Source organism: Sinocyclocheilus anshuiensis, unplaced genomic scaffold (genome assembly GCF_001515605.1).
Source record: "Sinocyclocheilus anshuiensis isolate Anshui unplaced genomic scaffold, SAMN03320099.WGS_v1.1 scaffold183, whole genome shotgun sequence".
NCBI lineage: Eukaryota > Metazoa > Chordata > Actinopteri > Cypriniformes > Cyprinidae > Sinocyclocheilus > Sinocyclocheilus anshuiensis.
The window spans coordinates 5,367,399-5,377,885 of record NW_015548309.1 but is presented as its reverse complement, the minus strand read 5'-3'; the positions used below and the strand labels follow the sequence as shown (position 1 = coordinate 5,377,885).

General features: G+C 34.1%; 1 protein-coding gene and 1 long non-coding RNA gene across 9 annotated transcripts in view; one reads left to right on the top strand and one right to left on the bottom strand.

Moving 5' to 3' along the window:
* The window catches only part of LOC107656451 (oxysterol-binding protein-related protein 8-like), an 89,562-nt gene that overhangs the window by 10,268 nt on the left and 68,807 nt on the right, over positions 1 to 10,487 (bottom strand). For 6 of the 8 annotated variants that reach the window (XM_016444317.1, XM_016444315.1, XM_016444321.1 and 3 more), the window contains 10 exons: positions 8,491 to 8,571; positions 8,261 to 8,362; positions 6,925 to 7,128; positions 5,736 to 5,820; positions 5,494 to 5,653; positions 3,902 to 4,273; positions 2,612 to 2,693; positions 2,428 to 2,526; positions 2,251 to 2,347; positions 2,034 to 2,132 (listed from right to left, as the gene is read on the bottom strand). In XM_016444317.1, coding sequence (XP_016299803.1) covers positions 2,034 to 2,132; positions 2,251 to 2,347; positions 2,428 to 2,526; positions 2,612 to 2,693; positions 3,902 to 4,273; positions 5,494 to 5,653; positions 5,736 to 5,820; positions 6,925 to 7,128; positions 8,261 to 8,362; positions 8,491 to 8,571 — 1,381 coding nt within the window. Of the gene's footprint in view, positions 1 to 2,033; positions 2,133 to 2,250; positions 2,348 to 2,427; positions 2,527 to 2,611; positions 2,694 to 3,901; positions 4,274 to 5,493; positions 5,654 to 5,735; positions 5,821 to 6,924; positions 7,129 to 8,260; positions 8,363 to 8,490; positions 8,572 to 9,665; positions 9,768 to 9,888; positions 9,970 to 10,487 lie in introns of all 8 variants that reach the window. The other 2 variants (XM_016444316.1, XM_016444318.1) reach the window with 1 other exon arrangement.
* The window catches only part of LOC107656453 (uncharacterized), an 18,698-nt gene continuing 9,854 nt past the window's right edge, over positions 1,644 to 10,487 (top strand). Inside the window, exons 1-2 of the long non-coding RNA XR_001630575.1 lie at positions 1,644 to 1,654; positions 6,646 to 6,650. This is a non-coding gene — a long non-coding RNA (uncharacterized LOC107656453). The remainder of the gene's footprint in view (positions 1,655 to 6,645; positions 6,651 to 10,487) is intronic.

Genomic DNA, 10,487 nt, shown 5'->3' with positions numbered 1-10,487 from the left:
AAGCTTAGTCACTGTGGCAACCAGTGTTAATTTCGTTGACGAATAATTTTCGTCAACAACATTTTTTTCACAGACGACAATGAGACGATAACGAACTAAAATCAACGAATAAAAACAAGACGAAAATGTTAGGGAGGGACGATTTGGGAAGACAGTCATTCAATTTCAGAACGAATCTGCTGCGTGGTTCGGAGGTTAGATGCATACATATGAACCGGCGGGACATAAGCTAACATACACTTGCTGCACGTCGCATAAAACGTTCAAAAATGTCAATATGTGGGAGTAAGAGAAGAACAGACATATAGATAAATCTGACGATGCAAGAGAGAACTCAATTCCGTCCGGTTTTCTGAGCGCAGACACTGAAGCACACACACACAGAAAGCGCGTCTCACAGCGCGCGAGTACTCTCTCGAGTCGCATGAACGGAGAATTACACACAAAATGATGTCCAATTGTCCCTTTTGACGAGTATTCACGTAAACACAGTTGACTATGTCTTAAGTGGACGTAAACAGTAGGGAGAACGTGTATCAGTACATTGCATCCATTGCAGCGGTGCATCTGGGAAACTAACCTGGTCTAAAGCAGGCTAACTGTCAGGCTAAGCTAAGCTCCTCTACTGACCAATAGGAACCCAATGATATTACCACCGTCTCACATACTATTATTTACAGTTTCTAGCCATGCAGCCTTTCTCTCTGGTTTTATGACAGCTGTACCTTTTATAGTTTGCAGAACATTAGAACATTACAATCTAAAATTGCTCTTTAAAGCATTAAAATAAGTAAATTAAAAGTTTAAATAACTGAATTAAAAATGAAAATAAATAATAAAGAAAATGACTATATTTAACTGCTACAAGAACTCATTTGAGCTTATAGTAATTACTACTGAACTAGCTTACATTTGATTTACCTATTACAATAGTACCTTTACAGTTACTGCTATCACAAAAATACACTTTATATGTAGGTTTAAAATTCTACAAAAGACACATTTAATGTCCAACAACAAATATTTTAGCAAAATGTATATTTTACTCCGAATTATTGCGCTACTATTATATTGCTCTCCGTCTGTTTAGCACGCATGTGTGCAGCAGCGCTCGTTCACTCGCGTCAGCCTTGCCCACTCCTGACAGCAAAATGGATATGTTTGCATGACTTTCTAACATTTACAGATTAAAAATATACCTGTGACGTGTCAGTATATGCACTGAGGAAAACACAACGTCTCAAATGCATTAAACAGCACAGATATATTCGCTGTTTGTCATGGTGGATCGATTTGATCCATGATCGACATTAAGGTCTGCTTAAGAATTAAGCGTGCACAAATTAGTGAGATTGTGTGAATTGAATTTGTCGTTAACGGAACTGCTTTAGCCCAGATTGATTTGTTAGCTTATTTCAAGTCAGGTTTTGGACTTTAATCCACGCTTTTCCTCGGGTCTCCGTAGTGTTGTGATGCATCATATTCACGCAGCAGTGGTGATGATGAGAGAATTATAAAGATATATATATAAAGGTGAAAACACAATACATATATTACACATATTATAAAATATATATACATATACTTACAATTGTATTACATATGATGATATAAATAATACAGTAAAACACACATCATATATACATATACACATGTATATATACACACAAACATATGGACATGAATACACGGATACATGCACATTTAAGTAAAATATTTAATTTGTACATTCGTTAATCATCTGTTAAGTGTTATATAATGCAATAATGCTTTAATTGTTATAAAAAAAAAAAAAGTGTTACCAAACTGTCATATGCTAACTAAATGAAAGCTCTAGACTGGATACTGCACACATATATGTAAACGAGGCCAAGTGAGTTACTACACATGTAAACATACCTAGATGTGTCCCTACAGAAGACAGCACAGGGGACGGGTGTTAGTCGCGAGGTATGAGGACTGTATTCAGATATATAGAGTCTGGGGTGTTAGCTGTGCTCACGCGTGTTTGTGTGTGTGTGTGAAAAACAGACCTTTGCAGTGGGCATAGGGCATGTTCATCACATAATCCTCTCCTCTGTTCAGAAACGACAGCCTGGCTTCACCGTCCAAGATGGCTGACAGAGAGTTTCCTGAGAAACACGCCAACAAATCGCAATCAGACGTACGCGTGTGTGTGTGTGTGTGTGTGTGTGTGTGTGTGTGTTATACAAAATGACGAGATTTATCGTAATGTATCTTCTGTCTTACCGTAAAACTTGGACTTGGCCAGGATGCTGCCGCTGAGACAAAAGCCATCCTTCCTGTTGCTGACGTAAAAGGCTGAAACCGGAGGATGATGGGATACCTGAAGGAGGACAGACACTTTATGTTGGCGTGAGGCTCGGTAGAAACTGAGTGGAATTAAAGTCGATTTTGCTGCTTCACCTGTTCTGCGATGTAGAAGGTTTTGCTGTTGGTCTTGCTGTGGATCCATAAACAGCGAAATGTTTCTCCAATAATGGGGTTGTATGGTTTCTTCAAACCCTGTCAGTGACAAAAATGATGAAAATATGACGGAAAATGACAGATTCGAGATGTCTGAACTGTCTATTAGTGAATGAGCCTTTACCTTTGGCTTCTTGTAGAATCCAGAAATGTACCATTTGACCACTTTCTTCATACGGTTATAAGCGTTTTCCTCCACCGCCGCTCTGATAAGATTAACAAAACACAATTACAGTAAAGTTACTTTAATAAAACAAGCTAAAATCTGATTTGATGTCATTATGTGTATTTTTTTATTATTATTTTTTACCAGGGTTATTATTGCTAAATAACACTAAAAACATTTTAAAAATTCTTTACTTGAAAAAATAAATAAATTAATTAATTAATTAAATTAAATAAATAAATATTCTCATTTTCGTTTGGTTTAAGTTACTAATATTACTAAAACTAAATAAACTAATAATAATAAATCAAAATTAATAAATATTATAGACATATTAAAGAAAACTAAAATCACAAAAACACAAAAAATACAAAAACTTTAACTAAAATTTGTGTGAAAACATCTATAAAATCGAATTCAAAATATTAACAAAATAACAGTCAAAAATAACATTGATTTTGACATTTTAATTTGACTTTACACTGACGATTTGTTTATTATGTTTATTACTATGTGGACAATTTGTTTATTATTATTATAAATAAATGTAATCCATTTAATTTAATATTATTTAGTTACAGTGATTTTACCATGTTTGATCCACTTCATTTTTAATCCATAACTATGCTAAAATTATTTTAAAATAAATTACATATAATTAATTTAATGTAAATAAATTAAGCAATATTAATATCAAAATTTTATATAAACAAAAAATAAAATAATTAAAACAATTTTTAATTAAATAATTTTCTTTAAATAATTAGATTTTTTATCAACTATGTTTTTTACACATTTTATAGTCCCTAATAAGGGACTGATTTGGAACACTAGAGACAGCAATTCCATGCATGCTCCTTTCCAATGTCATTTAGTTCATTATTTATATACTATTATAGTAGTTAGCTTTTATTTTTATATTTTCATTGTCATATTTTTATTTTTAGTTTAAGCTTTAATAATTCTATGATGTTCTTTTGTCATTTTTATTTTTATGCCATTTTATAATTTATATTTAGCTTTAATTTATTTTTATTTCAGTTTATTTCAGTAATAACTAGAACTTCAACTTTAGTTTATTTCAGTTCTAATTTTCGTTTCGTTTTCTACTTTAAGTTTCATCTAAATTTTGTATATTATTTCAGCTTTATTTCAATGAGGATTTTTAGTAGTTTTCCTTTTGTTATTAGTGAACATAAAGGAGCATCTGAATAATCGGAGCATCACTGTGTCTGTGTGTTATCTTACGCGGACAGGAAGTCAGCGTGATAGTAGTAATCGGACAGTTTGTCCAGGAAGGATCGTGGCTCCAGGATGAAGGTGGGCAGCACGACTTTGGACAGGTCCATGCCGGGCCGAACCTGCTTCAGTAGAGTCCAGATCAGAGATTGCACCTCTCCCAGCTCCTCGTGGCTCTGCTCGATGTACGACGTTTCCCGCAGCGTCTCGTTGGGATCGAGGTCGATGTACGAGTCTTCCTGTCGCTCTGACGTGTCGCTGTCGCTCTCTTCACTTTTCTCCATCACCTCGTTCTCCCACTCCTCCTGCTCCTGCTCATTCTCACGGTCCGATTTATCCGAGTACAGGTCCGGATCCTTAAACTGGTCGCTGTCGTTAAACCTGACAGATCACACAAACTCTCAGTTAGTATGCAAACATACTATCGGTGACTAGTGGTGCTTCAACTACTTCAGTTTCGGTCAATATATGCATACAGAGTGAAACAATCAGTTCACAAAATAAAACAAGCTAAAATCAGGTTTGATGTCTTATTTTGCCTTTACGCTTTTATGTGGACAAATTGTTTATTAAAGTGAATATTATTATTATAAATAAATAAATTATAATAATACATTATAATAAATAAATTTATTATTATTTAGTTGCAGTGATTTTATCATGTTTGGTTAACTTCATTTTTAATCCTTAACTATTACATTTTTTTTTTAATAAATTTAAATAAATGATTATTAATTATAAAATAAAATAAAAATGTATATATTTTGTATATTTATATAAACATAAAATTTCAATATAAATTAAAAAATGTAATAATTTTTTTAAAAACACTTAATTTTTTAAAGAAAATTTATAGTGTTGGAAATAAAAACTTCCAAATAGTGAGATTGTTTTTTAATGGGATATGCTTTTGTTGAAGCCACCCATTCACTTCATTATTTTAACATATTAAAATTATTTTTATATAAATGACATACAATTAAATTTCAATAAATATAATCATAAAAATTTAATATAAATAAATAAAACATTTTTTTAAACAATTTTTTAAGAGATTTTTTTACTTCCAAAGTAGAGATATTGATTTTTAACGAAATGATTTGTAATGGTATATGCTTTTGTTGAAGCCATCGGTTCACATTATTTCAACTTTCAGTAGTTTTGTCCAATTTTCAAATAATTTCTGTTTCAAATCAAAGTTTGTGATGTTGTGATTAAACTCATAGCTGCTTGTTTTGGTTCATGGCTTATAATGCGTTTATGAAGACGTTTTTAAAATCCCTATGGGAAAATAAATGGGAAAAAACATTTCGGGAAACAATTTAGCCAAAAAAGTGGACGTTAATGCACTTAATTGTAAATGTGCATTGAAAATTAAGTCATTTCTGTTACTGATCATGTGCCATAAAATAAAAGTACTATTGTATTAGCCAAGACTGAACTCTCACTTAAGATTTAAAGGAAATGTCACGGCACTCTGCCGCTGAACGTCCGACATTAAAAATGAACATGCAAGTGTCACTTTTTATCAACGCTGAATTAAATATTCATCTAAAGAGCCAGTAAGATGACAGCTGGCTGTGTTAATGTGCGTGTCTCACTGAAAGCCCTGCATGTTGTGTGCCCTCAGCAGACTGTAGAAGTTGATGTGCGAGTGCTCTGCGGTCTGCGTCGTCTCCTCTTTGCCCTCTCGGATCATCGTTCGCTTCAGCAAACTCGAGCATTTCAGAGCCAATTCAAGAGCGTCCATCCAACAGCGGCCTACACACACGACGCAGTGTGTTATAAAGACTGGTGCTGCAGTAACATACAGCTCTGTTCTGTAAATCTGTGTGTGTCTCACCATCTGATTCTGAAGCAGCTCTGAAGATCAGGTGGCTGCTGGGTAACGGCTGAGTGATGGAGCCCACGGCTTCTCCTTTAGGACCCTGAGACACAAACATAAACACTTCATCCAACTATCCAAATAACTTTTTACACTAATAAAGGAATATTAAAAATTGAATGAATATAAAAAGAGCCCATATTATACATACTCACTTTCTTTTTTATTTTATTGTTTTACTTAATTTTTTACATTGTTTTATAGTTTTAAATATATACAATTTTATATACACACTGTTCAATATCTGTTTTAATAAAGAAATTAATACTTTTATTCAGTGAGTAGGCATTAAATTGAACAAAAGTGACATTTATAATGTTACCAAAAATTCAAATAATAATAATACTAATAATAATTCAAATAAAGTTCTTCTTTTGAACCCTCTATCAAATTCTTTCTAAAGAATCCTGACAAAAAAATTAGTTTCAAAAAAATATTAAAAATTGTAAATATTTTTATTATAATAAAAACATGTTAATATAAAAATATTAAATATTAAAAACATTTAAAAAACATTAAAAACAATTTAAAATATATTCTTTTATACTTTCTATTCAATTCCTTCCAAAGAATCCTGAAAAAAAGTCAGCTTCCAAAAAAAAAAACTAAAATAATAAAATAAAATAAAAAAACTGCCAAAATTGATAATAATCAGAAATGTTTCTTGAGCAGCAAATCAGCATCTTAGTATGATTTCTGAAGGATCATGTGACACTGAAGACTGGAGTAATGATGCTGAAAATTCAGCTTTGATCACAGAAATAAATGACATTTTACTATATATTCACATAGAAAATAGTTATTTAAAATTGTAATAATATTTCACAATATTACTGTTTTTACTGTATTTTTGATCAAATAAATGCAGCCTTGGTGAGCGTAAGAGACTTCTTATAGACCCTAAATGTTTCTCAAATGGTAGTGTATTTTAAAATATTTAATGTTTAATATTTCTATAATATTTTTTAACATTACATTCAATATATATGCTTTTATTTATTAAATATACACATTATATATATTTTTTTATTATGCATCTAAGACATCTTTTAGAACTTTGAATAATTAGAACCCCAAATGCATAACAATGCGACTCCAATAATGTTCATCTTAATCTGAATGGCTCTCGCTGAGTTTTCTCGTGCACCTTGACGGCCCAGATGGACTGTTCGAGCGGGTGGAAGAGCTTGAAGCAGAAGCCGTCCTTCTTGGAGGGTCTCTCGATGAGCTCACAGGCGTTGAGCAGGACGGTCCCGACCCACTGGCCATTCTTATTGGTCTTATAGATGAGCAGGACGCCTGGCTTCAGCACACACCACAGCTTGGTCCAGCTCTTCAGCGTGCCACGGATCTGAAGGAGATAAAACTGACTCGTACAGGACTGGACGTTTTCTCATATGGTTTGATTGTGTGATCCAAAGCTATGATCAATTTAACCTCCTTTCCTCCTGACCCTGCAGGTCTTTTTTCACATACTATCAGCAATGTGAGCATTACTGTGATTATTAGCATGGGTTGTTTACCCCTGCAGCAAGACGGCAAAATGAAAAATGACATTCACTTTTTAATCATGCTTTTGTCCCGTTGGATTTACTACCAAAATTTAACGCATCCGTCTGCTGTGGATGCATTGCGAGAGATTCTATGAAGAATGAAACAATTTTGAGACCATTTATGCAGAGATGTGCATTAAAAGCATTATAAAATATGCATTACTAAAACAAGATTTTGCACCATAAAAAAGTGTTCTGTAACAACTCTCTACACACACCTTGGCAATAGAATCGCCATTGGCTAGTACATTTTTTTAGTTTACTCGCCGTTCATGAATATTAATCACGTTGTCTGCGTTCGCTCGAACTGATTTGCTGAAATCAAAACAGGGACGGTAATAGGTGAGCGTCAGCCAATGAGATTGCCGTTTGCGCATTAGCTCCGCCCACTACTGGAGAAACCTGCATATCTTATGCTTGTTCTTAAAAGCTGGATAATTCTAAATGAACTGTTATTTTTACAGAAGAATACAACAAAGAATATCATTTACATGTAGCGCGTCGATTCTGTAAGACTCTCACTCGCTCTCTCTCAGTCTTTGCGTGTGTGTGAGAAACACAGCGCTATCAGCAAAGCGACGGCGAGTCGTGTGTCTTCACACTAGAGTTTACGGTGCGTCAAATACAGGTGCGCTGCGCATCCATTGAGATGAACTGAAAAACAGCATAGATCGCTTAATGGAGAGTGAAACTCTGAAGCGCTCCGTCAGAGTGAAAATATATCTGTGCTAAACTTGCACTTAGCCTCTAACACACACACTGGCGAGTAAAATCTAAGAATTTATTAGCCAATGGCTAACGATAGACATAATTTAGTCGCCCAGAGTGAAGATTTAGTTGCATATGTGAGTGATTTGGGCTAAGTTAAGCCACACCAAAGACTCCAGTATGAAAATGGCCTACAAGAATAAACACATTTTAAGGGCAAACCTTGAGCCAGTCGGCCATGACGATGACAGACGGATCAGTGATGGTGCTCAGCAGCTCTTTAGTGGCACGTTTCTTCTCTTCCCTGTAGTTCTTCTTTTGCACCTGAATAGACATGCACGCAAAACATCACATTATTAGTCATTATTATCATTAGTAATCAGCATGCATAAATAAAAAAATGCACTGAAAGTCTGTATTGATCAGTGTGTCATTAATGAGTATGGCTGTACCTTGAGTGACTCCTTCTTAGTAAGCTTGTTTCCAGACGCCGATACGTCCTTATCTGAGCCATTATAGAGCTTTGTTTCCGACTGCAAAACCAACATAAATGTTAGTAATTTACACGGCGTGATGAACATTATGATATTATGAACTGTGCATTAGGCTGGCCTAAATTAATGTGGCATAATCCATACATATATATATACAAATTATTTATATACACACACACTAGGGATGTGCGCAACGACTAATTTGACTGTCGTTTAAACGGAAGTTTTGTATCCGACTAGTCGACTAGTCTAAAAGCAAGAAACCCCCAAAAGATGGTAAGAAAAAAGACAACTTTGTGCGTGTGTGTATATAATAGCCTACATTTGAAATACTTAATCTATGAATCATACTGTCAAATCCCTCAATGTATTCCGCAAAAAATAGGTCACAATTCTGCCGTACGCTTGCCTCGCGTTATCATCATTTAATTTTAGGCGGTTGTTAAAAAGAAAAAAAAAAAGAAGAGCACACACTCAACGTCAGCCAATGCTTATTTATTCAAATCAGCTGGGGAAATGCAGAACAATGGAAAATCGATCAATAGCCTGACAGAATTCTTAATCTTCATATAACGTTAGCCAACATATTAAAACACAAGTCAAAACCAATAGGAAATTTGATCAAGGAATAGCATTAAAACGGCTTTTAAAAACATACTTCATCATGTAGGCTATATCATCTAAAAACAAAACGAACAAAATGAAAGACAGGACCTGAGGCGATTAACAATTCCTGCACTTGAAAAAAACGCATTCGGCAGGAACTGAAGTCGCAGGCACGCAGAGATAACGAAAAGCAAGCCAACAGAATTTCGGAAAGCGCCTGGACATCCCGCACCACCACCGAAGTGGGTCTTCGTTAGATGAATAGACGGCGCGGACGGGATCGCAGTGGCGGCGGGCTGTAGTGAATGACGTGATTGACATTAGCCGAAACTTGCACTTAGCCTCTAACACACACACTGGCGAGTAAAATCTAAGAATTTATTAGCCAATGGCTAACGATAGACATAATTTAGTCGCCCAGAGTGAAGATTTAGTTGCATATGTGAGTGATTTGGGCTAAGTTAAGCCACACCAAAGACTCCAGTATGAAAATGGCCTACAAGAATAAACACATTTTAAGGGCAAACCTTGAGCCAGTCGGCCATGACGATGACAGACGGATCAGTGATGGTGCTGAGCAACTCTTTAGTGGCGCGTTTCTTCTCTTCTCTGTAGTTCTTCTTTTGCACCTGAACAGACATGCATGCATGCAAAACATCACATTATTAGTCATTATCTTTAGTAATCAGAATGCATATATAAGAAATGCACAAAAAGCATGCATTGATCAATTAATGAGTGTGGCTGTACCTTGAGTGACTCCTTCTTAGTAAGTTTGTTTCCAGACACCGATACGTCTTTATCTGAGCCATTATAGAGCTTGGTTTCTGACTGCAAAACCAACATAAGGGTTAGTAATTTACACAGCATCATGCACATTATGATATTATGAGCTGTGACTTAGGTTGGGCTAAATTAATGTGGCATAATCCATACATATACATAAATTATTTATACATACACACACATGCGCACACAAATAAAATTAAAATATACAAAATAAATTAATTGATTAAAAATATTAAAACTAAAATATTTAAGAAAAAGTTATTTTATATTGTACAAATATTAAACGGTGCGTGTGTGTATATATAAATTAAACATTACCTGAAATAAAATAAACATTATTAGTATTAAATATTAATTAAAACAACTTATTTCAGCTACATTCAACTACAACATTTCTCAATTTCTTTTTAGTTTTAGTAAATAAAAACAATGAAGACATATAAAAAAAACTAATAAAAATGACAAAACACAAAAATGACTAAAACTGTAAAATAAAAAAATCTATCTATCTATCTATCTATCTATCTATCTATCTATCATCTATCTATCTATCTATCTAT